General features: G+C 57.7%; 3 protein-coding genes across 9 annotated transcripts in view; all 3 read right to left on the reverse strand.

The window, feature by feature from the left end:
* Nucleotides 1-5,035, reverse strand: part of SYCE3 (synaptonemal complex central element protein 3) — a 28,389-nt gene extending 23,354 nt beyond the window's left edge. The window contains exons 1-2 of one of the 3 annotated variants that reach the window (XM_067698534.1): nt 4,919-4,982; nt 1,457-1,572 (exon numbers count right to left, since the gene is read on the reverse strand). The gene's annotated coding sequence lies outside the window, so the exon portion shown is untranslated. Of the gene's footprint in view, nt 1-1,456; nt 1,573-2,793; nt 2,919-4,918 lie in introns of those variants that run through there. The other 2 variants (XM_067698533.1, XM_067698535.1) reach the window with 2 other exon arrangements.
* Nucleotides 5,036-9,153: 4,118 nt separating this feature from the next.
* On the reverse strand, nt 9,154-17,778 carry CPT1B (carnitine palmitoyltransferase 1B). 2 transcript variants are annotated; one of them, XM_067698539.1, is made up of 19 exons: nt 17,303-17,778; nt 16,686-16,863; nt 16,193-16,332; nt 15,702-15,879; nt 15,388-15,489; nt 15,060-15,197; nt 14,882-14,959; nt 13,852-13,959; nt 13,692-13,776; nt 12,864-13,059; nt 12,396-12,581; nt 12,141-12,246; nt 11,927-12,043; nt 11,350-11,514; nt 11,137-11,271; nt 10,889-11,041; nt 10,233-10,346; nt 9,632-9,724; nt 9,154-9,493 (listed from the first exon to the last, which is right to left on the reverse strand). In XM_067698539.1, exons 2-19 carry the CDS (start codon nt 16,824-16,826, stop codon nt 9,410-9,412), a joined length of 2,319 nt encoding a protein of 772 aa, XP_067554640.1. In that variant the 5' UTR covers nt 16,827-16,863; nt 17,303-17,778; the 3' UTR covers nt 9,154-9,409. The 2 variants fall into 2 exon arrangements, with proteins under 2 accessions (XP_067554640.1, XP_067554639.1); XM_067698538.1 differs by having other exon boundaries at nt 14,882-14,983.
* Nucleotides 17,779-17,927: 149 nt separating this feature from the next.
* CHKB (choline kinase beta) lies at nt 17,928-21,565 on the reverse strand. 4 transcript variants are annotated; one of them, XM_067698541.1, is made up of 11 exons: nt 21,049-21,561; nt 20,752-20,860; nt 20,243-20,446; nt 20,005-20,138; nt 19,652-19,747; nt 19,405-19,463; nt 19,236-19,317; nt 18,998-19,106; nt 18,752-18,855; nt 18,376-18,457; nt 17,928-18,230 (listed from the first exon to the last, which is right to left on the reverse strand). In XM_067698541.1, the coding sequence occupies exons 1-11, from the start codon at nt 21,270-21,272 to the stop codon at nt 18,156-18,158; spliced, it is 1,278 nt and encodes a 425-aa protein (XP_067554642.1). In that variant the 5' UTR covers nt 21,273-21,561; the 3' UTR covers nt 17,928-18,155. The 4 variants fall into 4 exon arrangements, with proteins under 4 accessions (XP_067554642.1, XP_067554643.1, XP_067554644.1 ...); XM_067698542.1 differs by having other exon boundaries at nt 20,333-20,446; nt 21,049-21,559; XM_067698543.1 differs by lacking the exon at nt 18,376-18,457 and having other exon boundaries at nt 21,049-21,565.
* Nucleotides 21,566-21,838: the final 273 nt, after the last annotated feature.

The following is a 21,838-nucleotide window of genomic DNA, read 5'->3' on the forward strand; positions in this document are numbered from 1 at the left end:
TAAGTGTGCAGGGAAGGCCTTGCTGAAGTGATTTTGACTAGAGAGCTGGAGGAAGTGAGAGAATGGTGAGCCATACAGATATGTTGGGGAAAGTGCATCCCAGGCAGAGGAAATAGTAAGAACAAAGGCCCTGAGCTAGGAGCCTGCTGGATGAGCTGGAGGAAGAGCAATAAGGGTGGTATAGTTGGTGTAGAGAGAATGAAGTGAAGAGTAGTAGAAAATAAGGTCAAAACTTGGTGGGTGAAATTGAGGTGGGCCTTAGAGACCACTGAAAAGACTTTGGTTTTTTCTTTGAGTGAGATGGGAGCCTGGAGGGTGATAATCTGATTTACATGTTAATAAATCACTAGATTGAGAATAGCTATATGGACATGGGTGGAGGCAGGGAGACTAGTTAGGAGGAGGTCACTGGAATAATGCAGGTGAGAAATAACAGCTCAGATCAGCACAGGACTGATGCAAGTAGTGTGAAGGAGGACCGTTCAGGGTATATTTTGAGGGCAGGGCTGACAAGATTTGCTGATGAGTCAATGTGAAGTCAGGGACAATGCTAGGGTATTTGACTGGGCAACCAGAAATGGTGGTACAATTAACTGAGACGGAGGAAGACTGGAAGAAGATAGTTTGCATGGGAAAGAAATAACTCAGTTTTGAACATATTAAGATACTTATGAGGCATCCAAGTGGGAATGGTGAGTAGGCAGCTGAATAAATGAATTCAGGGGAGAAGGTAGGCTAGAGATAGAAATTTGGGAGTCATCAGCATATAGGCGATATTTAAAGACATGAGAATGGGAGAGATCAAGGGAGAAAACACAGATGGAGAAGAGGCCCAACATCAAGACTGGGGAGATGCAAAGGAACCAGCCAAAGAGACTGAGGAAGAGGGGCCAGAGAGGCAGAAGGAGAACCAGGAGGGTCATGTTTCGGAAGTCAAGTGCAGACTGTTACAGAGTCACTGAACCCCAGCCAATGTCCTCTGATCATTATGAAATCTCAGCAAGCTGAGAAGACAACTCTAAAAAGCACAAGACACTGGGAACTATACTCAATATTTTGTAATAACCGATAAGGAAAAGAATCTGAAAAAGAATGTAAATATACATACATAAAACTGAATCACTGTGCTGTACACCTGAAACTAACACGACATTGTAAATCAACTATACCTCAATTTAAAAATAAATAAATAAAGTAAAAATAAAAAGTACAAGAGAAGGAAACTCTAAAAATCATATGGGTGAATAACTTATAATTCTGGGAAGGTAGGGAATAAAGATAGGAAATATTAAGAGCATAAAAACTAGAATTACAGGTTTCCCCACTATCCAAAAGTAGAGCATTTGTATAAAACCTTTCATAAGCCAAAATGGCATAAGGCAAAGAAGCAATTACCTTAGGACACATCTTGCTAATGAACGCACAAAATAAACCAAGATAAAGCACAGATGCTCACAGACAAAGTTCAAAGCTGTGGCAGCCTGATGCTGAGATGCAGAGTGTAGTTCCCCGGGAATGCGCTTGGCGGTGCTACTCTCAGGGCTGGGGTGCACACTGCCTCTATACGGCTCGCTGCAAAACAAATGCAGGACGCTATTTTCATTTTTTACCTTTTTTTTTTTTATAAAAGCCAAAATCCTCTTCATATTTCTTTTGGTTAGTGAAACAGGTACTAATGTAGCATTTTCATAAAAGTGGAGTGGTGTAAAGTGAACTTTCACAAAGCAGGGGATACCAGGGAAGTCCTGACTATCTGTTATTATATGCATTTGAATGTTTAAGAGAATCGGGTCTACCAGAGTAGCAGCTCAGCTTTGTCATTGGAGTTTAAAATGTGAAATTGATTATGGGTTGTAATTTTAAGTCACAGTCTTAGTAAGTTTATAGGAGTTCTAGGACATTTAAGAGAACTTGAGGTTTACAATATTTGTAAATTTTACTTATAATTTTTATAAGAATTACATGGGGACTTCCCTGGTGGTGCAGTGGTTAAGAATTTGCCTGCCAACGCAGGGGACATGCATTTGATCGCTGGCCCGGGAAGATCCCACATGCCGTGGAGCAACTAAGCCCGTGCGCCACAACTACTGAGCCTGCGCTCTAGAGCCCGCGAGCCACAACTACTGAAGCCCACTTGCTGCAACTACTGAAGCCCGCGCACCTAGAGCCCGTGCTCCGCAAGAGAAGGCCCCACTTGCCGCAACTAGAGAAAGTCCACGAGCAGCAATGAAGACCCAACGCAGCCAAAAAAACTTTTTTTTTAATTAAAAAAAAAAAGAATTATATAAGAAGGTAGGATGGTTTGTTATTAAGACAACTGAGGTACTTAAAGAAGTAGAATACATTAAGTTTATTATTAAAAGTTTAAGTTTGTAAATGGAACAAAAACACTGTTACTATTAAAAATATGCTAGACCTAGAATAAGATTAAAAGTTTAGAATAAGATAATCCTATTTAGGGACTTCCCTGGTGGCGAAGTGGTTAAGACTCCACACTCCCAGTACAGGGGGCCCAGGTTCCATCCCTGGTCAGGGAACTAGATCCCACATGCATACCGCAACTAAGGAGCCGGCGAGCTGCAACTAAGAAGCCCACCTGCCACGGCTAAGACCTGCCACAACCAAATGAATAAAAAAAATAAATATTAAAAAAAAAGAACTGATGGATCACTAGACAAAACAGATAGGGCATGCAAACTTCGACGTGGAGGGTAGAAAAAAACAGGAGATAGTGAAAAGGTGGTACAGAGTAAAAGTTTTTTGTTTTTTAAATTAACAAAGGCAGAGACTTGCCTGTCTTTGGTCTGTGTGGAAAGGATTAGCTGTACAGAAGGCTGAAGAATCAGGAGAAAGGGTTGCGGATGGCGCAGGGACTGGTCACCTTACCCTACGGAGGGAAGGGAAGGTAAAGAGGTACGGGTGGAGTCAGGTGGGTAAAGGGCCAGGTAAGTCCCTGTTCAAGCTCGAGGTCTCCAGCTTGCCTGCGAACGGCAATGAAAAGGTTTTTTCCTGAGAACGGACGGTCAGCAGAGGTGCAGCAGAGGAGCAGTGGCAGGAACAGCTGAGGCCGCACGGCTGCTCGTATTCTCAGGACCCTGGGGGGCGCAGAGCCCACGGGCGGAGTGTAACCGGCCTGGGAACTGAAGCGTGCGCGCGGTGGAGGCGCGACGAAGGCGCGAGGAAGAGGAGAGGTGGGTACGGAGCGGAGGCCCCGAGGGGCAGGGAGCTGAGGGCGGGGCGGGTGGGCTGGGGACAGAGCGCGAGCCACCTGGAGGGATGCAGGCCGCGGCAGGGCCCCTGGGATCTCGGGGGGGGGCGGGCCCGGCAGGCGGACCCAGGGAAGGGTGAGCTGAGTGAAGGCGGGAGGCCACGCCATCTGGGCCCACGGCACTCCCGCCACGCCATCTGGGCCCACGGCCTTCCCTCCACGCCATCTGGGCCCACGGCACTCCCGCCACGCCATCTGGGCCCACGGCACTCCCGCCACGCCATCTGGGCCCACGGCCTTCCCGCCACGCCATCTGGGCCCACGGCCTTCCCGCCACGCCATCTGGGCCCACGGCCTTCCCGCCACGCCATCTGGGCCCACGGCACTCCCGCCACGCCATCTGGGCCCACGGCCTTCCCGCCACGCCATCTGGGCCCACGGCCTTCCCGCCACGCCATCTGGGCCCACGGCCTTCTCCCCACGCCATCTGGGCCCACGGCCTTCCCTCCACGCCATCTGGGCCCACGGCACTCCCGCCACGCCATCTGGGCCCACGGCCTTCCCTCCACGCCATCTGGGCCCACGGCACTCCCGCCACGCCATCTGGGCCCACGGCCTTCCCTCCACGCCATCTGGGCCCACGGCACTCCCGCCACGCCATCTGGGCCCACGGCCTTCTCTCCACGCCATCTGGGCCCACGGCCTTCTCTCCACGCCATCTGGGCCCATGGCCTTCCCGCCACGCCATCTGGGCCCACGGCCTTCTCCCCACGCCATCTGGGCCCACGGCCTTCTCTCCACGCCATCTGGGCCCACGGCACTCCCGCCACGCCATCTGGGCCCACGGCCTTCCCTCCACGCCATCTGGGCCCACGGCACTCCCGCCACGCCATCTGGGCCCACGGCCTTCCCTCCACGCCATCTGGGCCCACGGCCTTCCCTCCACGCCATCTGGGCCCACGGCCTTCCCGCCACGCCATCTGGGCCCACGGCACTCCCGCCACGCCATCTGGGCCCACGGCACTCCCGCCTGTGGCGCTGCCGAGGACGCCTGGGCCAGCGCGGAGCCAAGGCAGCGAGGGCGATGGCTGGCTGTGGGCGGGCGGGTCACCTTGGGGGGTGAAGGTCTGAGGTGCTGGGGCTGAGGACGCCAGAGGCACGAGACACGCCAGGGCCTGGGGCCCTCTCTGCGGGCTGAGGGTCTCGCCCGCGCAGTGCGGAGAGCTGTCACGGAGGCCGGGATCCTTCCTGGGGTGAGAAACGTGAGGGGATGCGAGGGGCACCCGCGCCGGCGAGCCTGCGGGGCGTGCGCGCGTGCTGGTGTGAACAGCACGCGAACAGAATGAGTGATGCCTGCGGTGGTGCGCCTGCAGTTGCGCGCTGAGTCTCGGACCACGCCTGGTGTGCGGATGGGAGGGAATTCGACGCGTGTGACGTGCGTCCAGGAGGGCGCGAGGCTGAGAGGTCCAGGTGTACACAGTTCCGGACGTGCGGTGTGAGGGGTCTGGAGGACGTGTGGGTGAGGGGCCGGGGGTGCGGCGTGAGGAGCACGGCGTGACGAGACCGGGCTGAGGGCCGGGTGGGTGAGGAAGCGGTAGGCGCCCCACCGGTCTGGCGTGAGGCGGTGAGCACCGCCTGGGGACGCCGTGACTCGGGGGTCGGGGCGCCAAGGGAGGGTCCGGGACCCCCAGGCGGGCTGGCCTCTCTCACCTCCAGCTCCCCGGCGCTCGGGTTCCGCTCGGCTACCCTCCTCCGCGGCCTGAGGCTCGAGGCGGCTCCTCAGAATGACGCCCCTCCCCTTTCCGTTACCAGACCCGCCCCCGGAGCGTGCCTCTGGCCCTCATTGGCTGGTCTCCTGGAGCGGAAGGGGCGGCGCTGCGAGCACCTGACTACACCCGCCTCACGCTGGTCCCAAGTCCCGGCCTTGAGGTCTCATTGGCTGGTCGCCTGGAGCGGAAAGGGCGGGGTTGCTCCCGGCTGGTCCCACGTGGTCCCGCACTTGGGGCTCTCCGTCTCAGGTGGGCCGAGTACCTGGATTAAAGAGTGGCTGAGGTCGAGGGATGGTAGAGCTGAGATGAGGGGAGACACCCTCGTCCTTATGGGAGTGTTCTCCCCCTTGCACCTGGAGCGTAAATCCGTGCACAGCGGGGGTGGGGGCGGCGGGGCGTCTGCTTGACCACTGTGTCTCCAGTATACTGGACAGCAAGTGCTAGTAACCATTGTTGAGTGAGCAGCTGAAGGCCCAAGTATTTTGTCTCGCAGCTACCGTGGGTGGCCGACATTGTTGCAGCTGTCTCACAGAAGAGGACGCTGAGGCCCAAGGAGATGAGGCAGGGGCCCAGGTCCATGCACCTGCGAGGTGCGGGCCTTGGTTACAAACGAGGTCTGCCAGGCGCTCTGGCCTCCAGGCAGTAAAGCACAGATCACCAAGCAAGGCCACGTGAGCGTGCTGCTCAGCCCTTAGAGAGGCTGCACATAAAACTCTGGTCAAGAGGAGGCTAAAGAGATCACTCTGGCCTCTATAGGTCAGTCCAGGGAGCTCGGTCTTTATTTGGAGGGCGATGGGTGCCTTAGAAGGTTGGGAAGCAGAAGAGGGGCATGGCGAAGCAGTCTCTCTTGCCGGAGGGAGAGTAGAAATGGGGCTGTTGCTGGTTTTTGGGTGAATGATGGTGGAGCTGGGGACAGGGAGGCAGTGGTCGTGGCGGAGGGAAGTACACGGAGTCAGAAGCCATTTAGAAGGTCGCCTTGACAAAGCTTCGTAATGTGGAAAGGGAGGGAGAAAGAAGGAATGGCTGAGTCGCTGGAGGGTGACACCACCGGCTGAGATGGGGAAGAGTGGCAGAGAAGCCAGTTTGGGAGGTTGTTAACTTCGGTTTTGAACACCTTGAACTCTTTGAGATTCCTGACAAACCTGGGACCCACTGCATTTTCCCTCAGGGATTCCGATCCTTAGCAAACTGATGGCAGAGTAGGAAACACAGCTGGAGCTGAGCCAGACAGTTCTGGGCATAGAGTGCGGACTCGTCTCTCTCTTGAGGAGTCTGCTGTCTGGGCCACGTCCCCTCTCCAAGCTGCCAGGCTCCTTCCCCTTCTGAATCTGGTTCTCCAGCTGTTGCTTCCTACCTCTGAGCCACCTGCACACTTCCAATCATTCCACCATTTGCTTAGACTTTTCTAGAGCTGATTTCTCTTATAGCATCCCAGAAAAACATGAATCAGGAATAATTCTGAGGGGTAATGAAGGCAGCTTCAGGGAAGAGTAGGAGTTTACCAGGCTGAGAAACAACGGCACAGGATTCCAGGGAGGAGGTTCGGCAAAGGCAAGGGTGTGGAGGTGCCTGCCTCCTTTAGGAATTGAGAGTGAAGCTGGAGCTCAGGGTTCTTGTGGAGGAGCGAAAGATACTCAGAGAAGATCAGTTGGTCTGGAATGTGAGGTCCCAGCAGGTGGAGGTGGGCGTCTGAAACACCCTGCAGAGCCCAGGCCAAGAAGGATGGGCCCTCAGGGAGTCCAGAGGTATGTGTCTGGTCTGCCCATGCCCTTGTGCATCCGAAACTGGCTAACTGTTCATCAAACGTTTCCTTTATGTCCTGGGCACACAGCTAGACTACATTTCCCAGCCTCCCTTGCAGTGTGAGTCCTGGCTGGTGGCATGTGGGTAGAAAGGCTCTATCACTGCCAGGCTGAGTCCATGGAAGCCCCCCGTGAGTGAGCCCTCTCTCTCCTCCGTGCACTTGCGGGATGTTGGAGTCCAAGGCAAATTGGGAGCTACCGGAGGAGGGCAGGACTTCTAACAGCCATTATTTGAATAATGGTATGGAGTAGAGTCTTCCTCTCAGCAAAGTGAACAAGAATTAAACTTCTATCGGGTTAAGCCGTTGCGCTTTCAAGCTTTGTCTGTTATGGGTACTAGCCTTAACTAATGCACATCTGCACACCTCTGGGGTACTAATGCAGATTTGCATTTGGTGGATGGTCACCAGAAGTTTATACCCTGGTTAAGCACTGTGTTTTCTTCTCTTACTTCAACCAAGAACAAATCAGATAAAAGAATTTTGACTGAATTTTAACGTTAATTAAAAGGCAGCTTGTTGGAATCTCTGCTCACTGTTCTCCCAGGCCTGGGCGAGCTGATGTCTCCCAGAAGCCGACCAGATCCCAGTTTCCCAGGGTAGGTCACGCAGGCACCGGAGAGGCAAAGGTCTGTGAAGATACTTTTGGAAGCCCAGGAAAGCTCTGTTACGGAATGTCCTATTTTGTGAGCATAGATTTATTTTTATAAGCTTCTCACAGAGACTCAGAAGAGGTTAGAAGCTTCTGTCCTGTGAATCTTCTCATGTTCTCAGTGTTCAGACAACCTTCAAAGCTATTATCAGGAACCTAAATCTCCTTTCTTTCAATTTATATTTTCAAGAGTCTATGAGACATTTTCACAAATGTTTCTTACAGGTATGTTAAACTCAACGTTTAAAAATCTTGTTTAATCACCCAGTCACCCAAATAGAAATCGTGAATTATCTTCGATGGCTCGCTAGCATCCTGAATCTCCATCCCTTAGTTAGTCCCATCATTCCTCCCAGCTCTGCCACCACCATGAGCAGTACCCTCTGCTAGGCCTTCTTGCTTCTAACCTTACTACACCCTGCTTTGTTCTAATATTCTGGTTAGCCAGAGTGATCCCATTAAGAGTTTACAACAGATTATGTCACCCTCTGCTCCAACCCCGGTGGCTTCCCCCATCATTTGGAGAACCCAGAGCCTGGCCTACAGGGCCCTTGCTGCGCCACTCCACCTGTCCCCTCCTGCTGCTCCCGACTCCACGCCAGCCACAGGCCCTCGGGTACTGTTCCTCCACCACAGCAGGCTCCTCCCACCCTGAAGCATTGGCTGTTGCTGCCCCCTTGGCCAGGAATACCCTGCCCTCAGGTACATACATGGATTGCACCCTCATCTCCTGCTGGTCTGAGTCAAATGGCCCCACTCAGGAAGGCCTGCCTCTGCCACCCTGTCTGAAATTGCCATCCACCCCTCCATTGCTCCCTCCCCTTACTTCTCTCCTTAGTACTTATCTGCCCTCTGACTTACTATGTCATTTGCTCATTCTTCTTGGTTATTGCCTGTCTCCCTCACTAGACTCTAAGCTGCACAGGGAAGGATTGTTTTTGCCAGTTTTGTTCACTGCTGTATTCCAGAGCTTAGCACACTGTAGCGCTTAGTAAGTATTTGCTAAATGGGTTATTCAAGAGCCTGAATTCCCTGCTCCATGCTTGCCTCACTGAGTAGTGAATTCCCCGTGTGCAGGGGGTGCCTTGTTCACCAGTGAATCCCCAGCACAGAGCCAAGTAGACAGTGGTTGCTCAGTAAACACTGGTTAATAAGAGAAGGCCTGGGAGTGTATCTAATTCATGTCCGGTCCTCATCGCCTACCAGAGTCCATTCGTTTAGGCATGCAGCAGTAGTAATTGAGTACCTGCTTAGACTTTCCATAATAATTTTTGTTTACTCGTAATATTATTTTAATAAAAAAGCCGACCCAAGGGAAGGAGCATCTGCTGCTCCAGATTATCTTGTGTGCCCTCTCACAGACATGACCACTTGGCACCCAGACCTCAGGCCTGGGACTGTAGCTTCTCCCTATGCCGAGGGCCTCTACAGAGCTGTGCTCCAGCCCAAGGGGGTGCAGAGGACATGTCCGTGCACAGAGGGCCCCACTCTCCAGAAGACAAACAGAAATGGGCCCAGGGAACAGGTGGACGTTCTGAAGCAAGAATTTATTCCAAGTGCGTATGTGGGTGTAGACAGCAGAGACCCACCTTTCAAAGCAGGTCAGAACCTCTCACAAATAGTCTCCAGCCCTAGACCTTCCCTTGCCACATCCCTGGCCTCAGGCCGGAGCAGGGGAAGGGCCTCCTAGTTCCCCCACCAAAAAACACAGGTACTTAAGGGCTAAAATAGAATTATACAGCTTAATTTTTATTAACATCTAGCAAGAAAAAAACAAAAAGAAGATTCCCTTCTTGCTCCAGCGCTACCTCCACCACTTGAGCCCTCAGGGAGCAGCGTCTGCCCAGGGAGCACCTGCTTCCAGAGGTGTCCTTGGAGCCTGGGCACCTGTGCACGGCCACCGCTGTGCCTGCAAGCGGACCACAGGCCCCTTCCTCCACAATGTGGGGACAGAAGGGCAGCTGGCATTTCTCCAGCCCTCAGCTGTCAGCCTTGGGAACTTGGAAAAGATCAGCGATGTCCAGCAGAGCTTGGCGGATGTGGTTCCCAAAGCGCTGGGCATTCTGCGGGAGTCAAGAGCTCAGACCAACCTCCAGGTGAGCCCCCGCCCCTCTGTCCCCACAGGGAAGGATTCTTCCCCAGCCAGACATGCCCTGGGGGGCGACCCCTCCTCAGGCTGAGTGGGAGCAGGAGACACTCACTGTCTCTGAGCTTGAGAACTTGCTGGAGACGTGGAAGAAGATGGTGTTCTCACCCGCGATCATGTAGGAAACCCCGTAGCCATCATTAGCTACCTGAGGGCAGCACAAGGGGTGAAGAAGAAGAGGTGAACTGAACCTTGAGTATCTGGAAGCCAAGCTGATGTTATCCTTGCTCTGCCCACAAGATTCACAGGAAGGGCCCATCCCCAGGAAACAGTATGAAAACAGAAGAGAAGACCCCACCGGGGGTTCCAGGACCTCAGGTTCCCTCAGGAGGCCCCCCTCACGTTTGCAGGGGGTCTCTAGCTCCCCGACAAACTAGCCCACATGAGTGTCTCAGTGGGATATCTGGACTGTCTCCATAAGCCCACTTCAGAGGGTACAGAAGCCCCGGGAAGGGTCACTCCAGCAGTGGGTGTCAACATGGGTGGGGTCCCAGCCACCTTTCTTGCTGGGGTCGACAGGTACCTATCCTGTTTCCAGGCAGGGCAGGTCCAGGGCTGTGCTCCTGCCTCTGGCCTGACCTCCTCAAGGCCCTGCACTCTCCGCTGACACCCCAGCCCCTGGTCCTTCCCACCTGTCCACCTTCAAGGGCACTTACAGGGCCAAAGCCACCGCCAGCCCCCAGGTGATTGGGGTACTTGTTTGGGTCAAACATGCGGATCTGGAATTGAGCAGTTTGGCTGGTGGAGAGGCGCCAGGGTTCTGAGAGCACCTGCAACAGGGAGGCCGGCAGTCAGGTGCCACGCACACCTGCGGACAGGTGCGTGAGCCTGGCACCGTCCTGGCTAAGGATGCAGAAGGGACAGGACGCAGGACCTTCCTGATTGCTGTCCGTGGTCCCCTAGTCTGTTCTCACCATCACAGCCTCTGCACAAAACCCACCATCAGGTGACCTGTCTGTCCGTCCCCTGGCTCCGCCCCCCACCCCTCCCACTGTCCCTCCCACATCCCACACTCCTGCCTCAGTGTCAATGTCCGGGCACTGGAGGTTCCCTCCACCTGGACGCCCCGGTTCCCCTGAGCCTCTGCCCTTCTCTCACAAGCGCTGCCACCACCTGACATATCATGTTTGTCTGTCCATCCCCCCTCACGCCAACAGCCACTCCACGAGGGGGAGGCTCCCGCTTGGTGCCAGTCCACAGGCCTGGGTGGCGTGTGGGCCGGGAACACTGGCCCCAGCTGTCCGGACAGAAAACAGGCCAAGACCCACCAGGAGAGGGCCTGAGGACAGAGGGCACGCCCATCAACACTGACCTCAGCCAGGAAAGGGGAGCTGACCCCCAGGAACTTGGAAACCACGTAAAGGCAGAAGAGGTGCCTGTCAATGCCAGCCCCTGTCATGGCCAGGCGGCACGCATTCTGGTGCTTCTCAGCCGCTTTCCGGAACAGATCTTGGAGGTTTGCTTTCTGGGGGCAGAAACCGAGCAGTGAAGAGTAGCCCTGACCCTACAGCAGGCAGGAGGCCGAGCGGTCACGTCAGCGCGAGGCCACGGGGGGCTCACCAGGTGGCGCCCCTGCACCATGGCCTGAACAAAGGCTGTGGACTCGCAGGTGCAGGAACGTACGGTCTCTGTCCGTCCCTCCCGGAACATCCTAGTCATCGAGGCTTCATAGGTCAGGCAGAACTTGCCTCTGTCCTACGGAACACAGAGGGATGAATCTTGCAAGTGGGCCCTGGTGCCACCCCTGCCTGCTCAGTGGCCTGGGGCTCCTACCCGGAAGTATGCCAGCTGCAGGGCGATCTGCACGAAGGCGTCAGGGCTGGTCCGGCACTTCTTGATGAGGCCTTTGCCAAAGGGCAAGAACTGGAAGCAGTACAATTCCACGTCGTCAGCCAGCGCCTTGGCCACCTGGTAGGAGCTCTCGATGACTGCCTGGCACTGCCAAGACACGGAGGGGTCAGCTGGGGGCAGAGCTCTCCAGGAGGACTCCCGGGTCACGTCCAGGAGGCCTGAGGATGTAGGCAAGGCTGGGCAGGCCTCAGTGTGCTTGACATCCTCAGGAGAAGGAGACGCAAAGGACAAGCCAGGGGCATCAGCACAGATGCCTGGCTGGGCTTTGTCGGGGAGGAAGCACTGACAGGTACTCCCTGGACACGAGCTCACACCTCATGTCTTTCTCCAGCCCCGAAATAGTCCTGGGGTCTCTATTCTCCCTGTAGCCAGTCTGGACCATGAGACACTCTGGACCCTTACCCTGAGGGTGGGGCTGGGACAGAGGGGAGGGCCACAGGGCATCTCAGACACTTGTCACTCTCGCACACCCACCCCTGCCCCTTCTCGGCCCGCACACCTGCTCAGGAATGTCCCACTGCAGCCGCTGAGGGGGGGCCAGCACAGGGTTGGGTGTGCCCAGACAATGCCCAGTCTCCGAGTAGCCCAGGTCGAAGCTGTCGGTGCCCAGGACAAACTGCAGGGGCAAGGTCAGGCTGAGAGGCCGTCCTTGCCCTGCTGCCCCGGTCCCCGCCCCGCCCCTGCCCTGCGGGACCTCTCCCAGGACCTGCTACCTCCCAGAGGTGCCCTATGATAGGGGCGTCTGCCCACGCGTGTTCTGTGTTGAGGCCCAGCTGGCCGTTCTTGAAAGCGATGAGAGTGAAGGACTTGTCGAACCACCTGCAGCGGGCGGAGATGGGGTGGCGGTGTGGGGGCAGGGGGAGGAGCCCGGGGTGGGCGGGGCAGGGGAGGACCCCCAGGTGGGCGGGGCAGGGGAGGAGCCAGGGGTGGGCGGGGTGGGGCCTGCAGTGGAGCTGGGGGTGCGGTACCTGTTGTAGCAGCTGCCGTGCAGCAAGGCCTTGCCGTAGAGGCTGAGGCTGGCCTCGTCTTCGGGGTCATAGCAGTGAGACTCCTCATCCAGAGCCACAAAGAAAGCAGCGCGCTCGATGGCATCCAGGGCAGCCTTGTTCTTGCCGGAGCTGAAGAAGGCCTGGCGTACCTGAGCCCACTCCACTCTGAGGGCAGGAGGGCAGAGTGAGCGGGGGGGGGCCCCTGTGGGCGTGAGGGCACCTCCCAGGATCTGTGTCCCCCTTCTCCACACACCCCCACCTAGCCACCAGCAGTTAGAGGTCACAGCAGCTACCCTCCTGCCGCGCCCCTTACGACCACAGGTCCTGGTTTACGCAGAGGACGCTGGGGCCCACGCTCCTCCCTTGCTGAGGGCTCTGGCCGAGTTCCAGGGTGGCACACAGGACCCAACTCCTCTCCTCACGGCGCCTGAACCTGGGCCCCAATACCTTCCCCCTGCGGTGAGGGCCGCCAGTCTCTCCTCCCCAGGCTGGGGTGGGGAGGGGTCATCCAGGATCCTCTGGAACTGCATCTCCAGGTCCCGAGGCTTGAGCAGGCGGGAGCCCTCATAGAGCCACAACTTGAAGAAACGGCCCTTGTGGTAGACGGCTACGTGCCTGCTGTCTGTGAGGTGCTGCAGCACGTCTGTGGCAGAGGCCATGGGTGGGCTCAGGCGGGAAGGTAGGGAGCTCCTCCCTCCCCCCATGCCACTCAGGATGGCCCCCCAGCCTCACACCAGGTGACCGCATGGACCCTTCGCCTGGTGGAATCTGCTGGCACCAAGCCAGGCCCCGTGCCCTGAGCTTCGCTGTCTGTCATTTAATGCCAACCACAGTCCCATGAGGCATTGCACAGAAGAGAAAACCAAAGCTCTAGGAAATCCCACAGACTGTCCTGGCATTAGAAATGCGGGTGCTGCTTGGTGGCCCTGGGGGCCCTGGGCGAGCCCACCCCTCCTCCTCTACAGGCTCCTTGAGCGGGGAGCTCCACTAGGCCTCCTGTTGATCTTTGCGCGGGAGACTCCCGAACTGTGAGCCCCTGCAGGGGAGGGGCTCTGACCTGGGTCTCCCAGGGTCCCAGGACTAGCACCGTGCCTGTAAACAGCAGGTGTCTAGTATCGGCCACAAACTATTTTTCGCAGCTACATGACCCTGAGACACTGAGGACGCTTGGTGACCAGCAGGCGGTAGGGCATCTGGCCGTGGTGGGCCCACAGCTGGGAGGGGGCGGCCTCCATCCTGCGGTCCCAGCGCGGGCGCCCGGCCGCGGCCTAGTACCTGTGTCCTTCCCTGGGATCCGGGTGGTGTTGAACATCCTCTCCATCTGGTAGGAGCACATGGGCACGATGCCCAGCGCCATCACCTAGGAGGACGGCCCAGCACAGCTCAGACGCAGGCCTCCTCTCCCGGTCACGCCCTCACCCCCAACCCAACTCACAGGCTTGATCTCTTCACGGTCAAGTTTACGGCGATACATGATCATGGCGTGGACAATGTTTCCCAGGCGGGCTGCCTGCACGTCTGTGTTCTTGACGAGCACTAAGTCCTACAGGGAGAGAACGGAGCCTGCAAGGAGGCTGCGACAGGTGTGCACAGTGGCATCTCTCTGTCTGGGGTGTCTTGCCCCCTTTCCCCAGTCCATCCTGCACACCCTCTGAGAACCAAGTACAAGAAGTGAAATGCATAACTACTGATCAGATAACCCCCTGCCCTGGCTTCGACCTGAGCTGCTTTTCCAAACCCATTGTATTTGTTGCTGTTTTGTTTATTTTTCTTTGAGGAAGGGGTCCTGCCACTACAGAACAGCTTAAAACCTCTGGTCTAGACAAACTGCATACAGGTTTCTGGAAAGACAGCTTTGTGGAGGAGGGAAATGCCAGCATGCTACTTGAAACGTGCTTTGGAGGTGGGAGAGCAAAGAGGTGCGCAGGGCAGTGGCTGGGCAGCCTCTCCCAGCTGGCTGTGCACAGTCTTGTACTAGGAGCAGGAAAAGGGTCAGTCATGTGGGATAGGGACCGACAGTGACCCCCTGAGCTCTACAAGAAACAGCTCTGGATCTGCTTAAGACACACTTAAGGAAGTTCCCTGGTAATGGCGTCAGGACGGCTGGGAAGTTGTGGCTGGAAAGCCAGCGAGGGAACAAGGAAGGAAGTGAGAGCGCCTGAGCTGGGCAGAACAGTGAGCCTGAGGAACTCTGGGAGTGACAGTATCAGCCTGTGGGGTCTACTGGGCTCTCCAGACCCTCAGTATCCCCATCGCCTGCGAGCTGCTTCCTGACTATTCTTCCAGGATATGACCACCACCCCCACCCCCGCATCTTCCCTCTCCTTCAGGCCTCACTTCAGAACCCCCACTTGCCTACAGAAACCACCACTAGGGCTCTGAACTGTCGTCCAGGTTCCTTGCCCTGAGACCAGAGCTGGGGACAGAGCTGAGCACACAGGAGCCAATGTGGCTCTAGCCCTTACCATGACATAATAGTTGCTGTTCACCATGAGGGGAGTCCTGCCTCGAAGGTAGACATACTCTTCCCACCAGTCGCTCACCTGCGGGTGGGTGGGAGGTTGGAGCTGGGGCAGAGGAGGGTGGGCTGTGAGCAGCCAGGACACAGGGTGGGAGAGGGTAAGCCCGGGAGGTAGAACTCACATAATTGGCTGCCCACCATGACTTGAGTACCAGGTACTTCTGCAGCCTGGGGGCAGTCTTCTCCTGGAATTCCTTGGCCAGTGTCTCCATTCGGTAATATTCCTCGTCATCCAATAAGTGTTGCACGGATTCTAGGTACTGTCCAGCCAAGTTATTGCCCATGTGAGGGCCAGTCAGCAAGAGCTGCCTCTGTCCTGACCTTCTTCCAAGCCCAGCCCCATTGCTCCCTCTCAAGCCGACTCTTTGTAGGGGACAGTCCCTTATGTTTGGATAAGTTCTCTGAGTCCAGCCTGCCCTGCCCACTGGGATGTCTGACCCAGGCCCTCACCCGATGAATCGTGGCTGACACGCTGGGCACGGGCAACTTGGGCAGAGATGTCTGGAAGCTGTAGAGCATGGGCCGCTGGCCGGACAGAAGGCGGACACACATCTGGGGGTACAGAGTGGAGAATGTTGAGGGGGAAGCTGGGGGAAAGAATGGAAACTAGCAAACACTGGAGGGGTACCCCAGACCCTCAAAACCGGGACAAACCCCGCCAGGCACCAGTGCCCCGCCTGGCTGTCCCCTCCAGCTCAGAACCCAAAGTGAGGCCCTGGGGTCTCAAACCCGATGCCTGGACCCCTCCACCAGCTTCTGCTCACAGCCCAGACTCTGGTGAAGTGGCTGATCTGGCCGTGCATCTCGAACAGCCAACCGTGGTAGGAAAGCAGCAGTTTCAGGGTTTGGCGGAAGAAGAGGATGCCCGTCATCCAGACCCCCGTGGAGAAGATGGCCATGCTGAGAAGTGTCCGTGTCTGTGGGCTCCGGTAGGGGCCACATCTATCAGAGAAGGGGAGAGGACTGCAGGGGGGTCCACTTGAGACCAACCTCAGGGAGATTCTGACTTTGCAGTCCTGATGTATGTGAGCCATCTCGGGGGAGGCACCAAGGGAGGAAAAACTCCCTGGACACACTCACATCTGAGCCTGTGAGTGCGTCACACTCGAAGTCACAGAAGTAGGGACTGAGATGGTGGTCGCCCCCAGGGAGGGCTGCCCCTATTACCTCCAATGGCTGTTGTCCTGTAACTGCCCAGCTCAGGAACCTTGGCCTTGGAGCCCACCCAGCCCTTTCTCATGGCCCCACTTCTTACCCCTCAGGAAGCCATCTCTGGATAAAACAGACCAGCCCCATGGAGATGTCCACGTTGCAGTAGGAGGAACCCAGTGTCGTCATGACGACGAACAGCCAGCTGGTGGGGCTGCCAGGGTACACACCCCTGAGGATGCCATTCTGTGGGCAAAAACAGGAATGCTCACAGAGCAAGGACTGGGGTAAGCAGGCACCTATGAAGTCTTTGCCTGTTTTCACTTCTCCTTCACGTCTGGTGGACCCCCCTCTACACTCCCACACCTGCAGCACCTGATTACTGTGTCCCACTGACACTTCATGCACACCCATCTCCTCTCCACGCCTTGAGCACCCCTCTGGTTTCTGCACTGCTGGAGCCTGTCACTCCACAGAGCTGTCAGCCGAGATGGGGGTGGAGGACCTTGACAATGGGCAGCAGCTGACACCTAGCCTCTGCCTCCCTGGAAGGCTCGATTCTGCACCTGCTGGAAGAGACCAGAACCACCTGCGCCCACCTTGATGCGAATCAGGCGTTTCTTCCAGGAGTTTATGCCGGACAGGTAGATGTGTTTTAGGGCCTCCCGACTGAGCCGGAAGTCGACCCCCTCTGGCGTCACCGTGAACTGGAAGGCCACAGCCTGGTGCGCTTCCGCCATCCTGTGGGTTGCTGGGCACCTGGGAGTTGCTGGGCACCTGGGAGGTGGCAGGAGGGTGTGCGGGCAGCACGGCCGCCCGCGTCGAGGCCCCGCCCCCGGGCACTGGCCGCGCCCCCAGCCCGCCTCCCTCCCCTTCCGCCCTGGGTCGGCCACCCGCAGCGCCGAGGCCCCACCCCTGGACCCCCAGCCTCGCCAACCGCCGCAGAACCTTCGTGCGATGGTGCGGGGGTCGCAAGGGGGTCAGGGCCTTGAAAACGTCAGGAATCCCGAGGACAGTGTAGGGCGGCCTCGGGGTGGGGGCTAGAGGGGCCCCGGAAGCGGAGTCGGTCTGGTCTGGAGTGAGGCGGGGTCTGCGTACCCCCAGCGCTGCCACGTGGGACCCTGGCACCAGCCTCAACCCCCCTCCCCCGCCCCACTTGCCGGCTCAGAGCCCTGGGCCAGGCCGGCAGCCCAGAGCCACCCCCAACTCCACTCACGGCTCGGGTGTGCTCCTGTCCGCTTGTGGGGACAGTCACTGTGGCCTGTGTCCCCACGTCCTTCAGGCCTGGCCACCTAAGTCCCGCCCTCACCGGGAACCTGACACCCACTCCCAAATTTGGGTTGAGAGAACAGTTAGGGATTGGCAACCAGAATCTCCCCGGCTCCGAGGCGAGAATCAGGAGTGGGGGGGAGCCGGGTTTCTGCAAGATGAAGATGGCTCAAAGGTCTGAGAGCCTGGGGCGCCCAACGGGTCTCACGTGAGGATGGTGGCATTAGAGCTAAAAATAGCCGAATGTAGGGAAAAGGTCACCAGTGTGTCAGCTGTGCCTCCTGTTCCCTGATCTCCAGTGCTCAGGGTTGGGCAGCCCCACCCCGGGGCCCTCTTTGTACCCCGTAACTCCCCACTGCCCGACCCAAGTCCTCTGAGTATTTATCACTTCTAAGCTGGAGCCGGGGTGGGGGACAGCAGAATGGACCCCTAACCACTTGCAAGCCCAGATCACCCAACAGCCACGCTTTTCAGGAGAGGAAACTGAGGCTCCTAGCAGTGGCCCCTTTGTCAATCTGTGTGCAGTCCTTGGTCGGTACTTGCCGCCGCACCCAAGCAGGGTTAGGACGGTGTGAAGGAAGAAGCTAGTTTATTGTCTTAAGGTACACATCCCAGGGCTTCTGCCCACTTGCCTGCGGTGGGGACCTGCTCAAACTCGGGGGGTGAGGGGGAAGGTCAGCCTCCTTAACCCCAGTCTCACTCGGGCTCAGCCCAGTCCCCAGGGCCTCCCCTTTGTCCCTCCCTCCAAGGTCCTGCCCTGGAGGCTCCAGGAGAAATCCAAGGAGTTGGGATGTGGAGAGTCAGGATGAGGGGTGGAAGCTGGTCAGCTCTCCCTTCTGCTGGAAGTAGAACTGGAACCGAGACTGGGCGTACTCCTAAGGAAGGAAACCCGCGCACTGGTGAAAAGGGGTGGGACTAGCACCCCACACCCCCCTCAGTCTGCCCACAGCTGGCCTAGAGGGTCCAAGGCCTCTGCTGCGCCCTGTCCCCACACCTAACTCACCCAACCTGGTTACTTACCAAGTAACCAAATTCTATAGTGGACATGGATGCCTGGAGGATGGACCAGAGACCCCAGAAGAAATGAGATGCCAGAGCATACCTGAGGGGGAGCAGGAAAAGGGGGGTTCAGAGCACATTTAGCACTGCCTGAACCCCCTCCTCCAGGCTGGTCAAGCCCCAAAGCTCTAACTTCTCCCCTATCGTCTTAACCCCTACCCTGTCCTGACTCTTCCCACTCTCAAACTGTTCTTCCCCATCAGCCTCAGACCTCACCCCCACTTCCTGCCCCCACTCTGCACTGACCCCTAACCTGCAGCCCAGTGAGTCTACCTGCCACATTCCCCCCCTTGCCTCTGCACCCTGCTCCACCCCTGCCCCACACGTCTTTCCTCACCTATTAGCCTCTGCCAGCAAATCTGCTTCCAGTTTCCTCTGCTCCTCTTGGGAGATGGTCTCACCTTTCTTTACCTCTGCCAGGTAGTGGCGAATAAAATGGAGCTGAAATCAAAAGACAAGAGTCAGGAAATGGGGAGACTGGGGAGCATTTCCCAGTTAACACCCTTGCTCGCCATTCCTTCCAGACTTCAACCTCCTTCTCCCTTCTAAGCCAGGTCCTGCTCCCAGCTTCTGGCCCACATACCTGCTGTCCCCGGGTGGGGTAGTTTGCAGGCTGCGCTTTGTAGAAAGGCCACTCCTCATGAGTGTAATCGTAAACCCACTCACAAAAATGGTTCCCAATGTCAAAGCCCCTGAGGGAATAAGGTGGACACTCAGTCCCCAAATACGCTGGGCAGCTGGGATGCAGAGATGAAGGCCTGGTCTGCTTTTCCAGGGCACTGTGGGAACAGACCCATGGGAGGCCATCCTCTTACCCTCACCTGTAGTTATAACTGCTGTACTCGAAGTCGACCAGCATGAGGCCGTCAACGTTTTCTGGCTCTGAGAGCAGTAAGATGTTCCCTGGAGAAATGTGGTGAGGTTCTGGTCACTCCAGGGTCCTCTGGCCCCCCTCACCTGAGGTTGGGAGACTCAGATGCCTTCTCCTACCTTCCTGGATGTCATTGTGGCAAAAGACCACTGGTGATGGGGTAGAGTCTAGCAACTTCCTGCAGGGGAACACGGGCATGGGTCCTGAGCAGGAGTGACGAAAGGAGGGTCAGAGGCACGCGCATGGGCGAGGCCCTGACCCCAGCCTTCAGCAAATCCTGGGTAGGACCCCACTAGGTGCCTGGCACATCTCCTGTGCTCTTCTGTCCCCACGCACCCACCCCTGCCCCATCCTGCCTGCCCTCACCTGAGGCTGCCCATCTCGTCCTGCAAGCTGTACATCTCCAGCAGGCTCATCTGGGGGAGGCCAGTGCTGGGTAGGTCCTGGATCTGCTTTAAATACCTGAAGCCCCAAGAACAGGATATACTCACTCTGCTATCCCTCCCCTCTGTCCTACCCGTTCGGTCACCGAATGACTTGTCTGGCAATCATTTGGAAGCCTGTTGTGTGAGAAACCATGCTAGACAGTGGGACACTTGATCCACTCAGCTGGAGAGGTAGACAGAGCACTAGATGCATTCAGTCACACCCCAGCGTAGTAACTGCCAACATGAGGGTTTGCCCTATGTGCAGGAGCCCTGAGGAGGCCCCCGACTCACCGCTCCATGGTCCCAAATAGCCAGTGGGGCTCCTTAGTGAAAGGCATTTCCATGCCATGGAACTGGGCCATCTTCGTGGCGATGGCTGCAGACAACACGGGCTCTCGAAGCTCATGCGTCTTCAGTGGCCTGCTCTGCACCCAGGAACCTATCAGGGTGGTGAAGGGGCTGGGGCAGGAGGGGGGAAGGGTGGGGCAACGGAGGTGGGGGAAGTCAGGGCTTGGGGAAAATTCCCTACCTGGGGTGAGGGTTGTGAAAGCAGACATTGGGAAGGGGAATAGGGGCTGGGGAAGGAGATGCTTCGGGGAGGTCGGGGCCGGGCTCGTACTGGGATGTACTGTTCCAGCCGGCCCTCTGGAAAGACTCCGTAGAGCTGGGGCCCCAGTGACCGCTCTGCAAGGATGGCGAACATCACACTTTCAAGGACCAAGGAGTCCACTCCCTTAAGAAAAACAGATAGCGAAGGGACCACGGTCACAAGGGGCCAGAGGCAAAGTGGCGAGACCCACCCGAGGGTCTTCTTGCTCCTCCCACCACATCTGGTTCTATCTGGTTCTATTTGGTTGGTTCTATCTGGACTTCCTGTTCTATTGCCCGGGGGCTCCAGAGCGCAGGCGTTAGTATCACAATGGACAAAATACTTAGCTCCTAAGGCTCAGTGTCCTCACCTGCTTAGTGGGGACCATACCACCTGCCACACTTGGGTGAGAGGACCTGAGGCCACTGCGGCCTTCACTCCCTCCTCACCTGCAGGATGGCCCCGTACAGCCGCAGCAGCACCTCCCGGGGCTCCTCGCCAACGCGGGGCAGGTGGTCAGGCAGCGAGCAGCGGAAGAGCAGGTTACTGAGGCCTCCGCTGCAGACCCACAGCAGGGCGCGCTCAGCCCGCCATCCGCTCCACCGGCCCGGCGTCCAGCCCCCGCGCCCCCCCGTAGCTCCCGGCCCTGCCCCGCCCCCGGCCCAGGAACGCTGAGTGTCCCGAGGGCCCGAGCCTAAGCCTGACCCCGGCCCGCGCACAAGAGGGGCTGACCCCTGACCTCCCACCTCACGGGGTCAACCCTCAGCTCCTCCGGCCGTACTCGGCGCCAGGCCCCGCCCAAGTACTCCCGGCACCACTGGTAGGCTCGGCGCTCGGCGTCTCGCGACCGCGCCGAGCCGCGCCTCCGGCTCGGGGCCGCGTCGGGGCACATAGCCTGCCGCAAGCTGCCCTTGGCCAGGCGGCCTCCAACAGCCCCGCCTCTGGCCACATCTGTCCCCTCAGCCGCCATGGCTCGGGCTTGACTCGGCCAACGCCCCGCCGCGCACAGACCCTTCGGGCGCGCTCGGCTCCTTCCGGCTGCGCTCGGCTCCGCTTCCGGCCAGCCTGCGCTGCTCGGGTCGTACTCGGGTCTCCTTGGCTCTATTCGGCTCTTTGCGGCGCCGCTCGGCTGTCTCGGAGACCCTCGTCCGGGTGCTAGTTCCGAAGGCTGTGCCCCGCCCCTGCTCAGAGCAAAGGCCAATGGCCTCTCTCTCTTGGCGGGGCCGCTCGAAAAGACAGTGCTGTTTGGACCTTAACCCGGAAGCAGGAAATGGTTCGGGCCAATCAGAAGCGTCCTGAGCGGTAGGGCCCACGGCGCAGTGGCGTGTCACGTGAGCGAACCACGTGGGCGGGTGGCGCGTACCGGGCTGAGAAGCCGGTCCGGCGCCTAAAGGCGGTGTCACCGGGAAAGTGCTTGTGAGGCGAGGTGGGCCTTCGTCAGGATCTGGGAGCGGACAGGGCAGCGCGGGCAGCGGCGGCGGCAGCCCCTCACTGTACAGATTTGGCCCCCGGGGCAGTTGGGCAAGGAAGAGGGCC

Source organism: Pseudorca crassidens, chromosome 11, assembly GCF_039906515.1.
Source record: "Pseudorca crassidens isolate mPseCra1 chromosome 11, mPseCra1.hap1, whole genome shotgun sequence".
In the NCBI taxonomy this organism is placed as follows: domain Eukaryota; kingdom Metazoa; phylum Chordata; class Mammalia; order Artiodactyla; family Delphinidae; genus Pseudorca; species Pseudorca crassidens.